The sequence below is a fragment of the Galeopterus variegatus genome, unplaced genomic scaffold (genome assembly GCF_000696425.1).
Source record: "Galeopterus variegatus unplaced genomic scaffold, G_variegatus-3.0.2 Scaffold535, whole genome shotgun sequence".
In the NCBI taxonomy this organism is placed as follows: domain Eukaryota; kingdom Metazoa; phylum Chordata; class Mammalia; order Dermoptera; family Cynocephalidae; genus Galeopterus; species Galeopterus variegatus.
The window spans coordinates 19,641-20,714 of record NW_007726646.1 but is presented as its reverse complement, the minus strand read 5'-3'; the positions used below and the strand labels follow the sequence as shown (position 1 = coordinate 20,714).

Sequence of the window (1,074 nt, the reverse complement as noted above, 5' to 3'; positions counted from 1 at the left end):
TCCCAGAGACACAATTTTGAGGGTTTATGGGGTTCTATAACCTCAAGATTTAGTGCTTGCTATCACATGCTCAATAAGCATTTGATGGGTTGCTGAATGAATATGCTGTTCTATTGTTTTACTCACTTCCAAATGGTAAGAATCAAAGGGAAGAAGGTGAAAATGATTCGAGCCCCAAGGACTCAGGGCAGAATAATTCTTAGTCCCCTCTAGACCACAAGCTGGAGAAGTGATGGAATTTATTCATCCACTCATTCATTCACACCACAACACAGAGAGATAAGCACAATGCTAGGGATTGGCAGTGGCGGCTGTGGGAACACACAGGAGGAGATAATTAACTAAGTTTGGGGATGAAGGAGGCCAGGGATGTCTTCCTGGAGGCGAGCCTGAAGGGCTCTTGGGGGAACAGACCTTAGGGCTCTAGTCCTCATGCCATTTTTCCAGCCTCAAGAGTCATGCTTGGGGCTTCTTGGAATCCACAGTCAGCTTCAATCTGATGGTTGTGGCTCCCTGGCCTCAACAGAACCCATCTTGCTCCCCACCTTTTACCCCAACCACTCCCTCCGTTCCTCCTTGCTATCAGCTGCTTGTTAGCCTTCTCACACCCTAAGAATATATCTGCATTCTCCAGACTGAAAAGACTCAAAGGAACAAGGCTCTAATGGCAAAATTCCAAGCAGAATGACAAATAAATGGGAAGCCATCTGAGAGCAAGAGGGCCCTGCCCAAGCTCCCCCCAACCCCCCACAATGCCTTTCTCAGACCAGCCACTCACCTTCATCCTCCCAGCACTACCTGCAAGCCAGCCCCTCTGCCCTCTGCAAACTGGAGCACGACTGGGGCTTTCAATGGGAGAAAAATGCTTCATCATGTTCTGCTGCTTCATGCAAAACAGAAACTCCCTTCCCCCTCTTCCATCCTCCCCAGCGCACTCTCCTTCCAGTAAAACGTAGTTAAAGGGACAGCACCATCACTTCCCCAGCTCTAAGAGTTTGCTTAGAACCATGGCGCTGGAAGGCAAAGGGCAAAGAGAAAGGAGCTAGCGGAGATGTTTCCTGGGGGGGGGGGGGG

At 49.6% G+C, this 1,074-nt stretch overlaps 1 protein-coding gene across 1 annotated transcript in view; it reads left to right on the top strand.

The window, feature by feature from the left end:
- The first annotated feature begins 21 nt into the window (after window positions 1-21).
- The window catches only part of LOC103588205 (neurofilament heavy polypeptide-like), an 11,554-nt gene continuing 10,501 nt past the window's right edge, over window positions 22-1,074 (top strand). Inside the window, exon 1 of the mRNA XM_008569824.1 lies at window positions 22-588. Coding sequence (XP_008568046.1) covers window positions 433-588 — 156 coding nt within the window. The 5' untranslated portion in view covers window positions 22-432. The remainder of the gene's footprint in view (window positions 589-1,074) is intronic.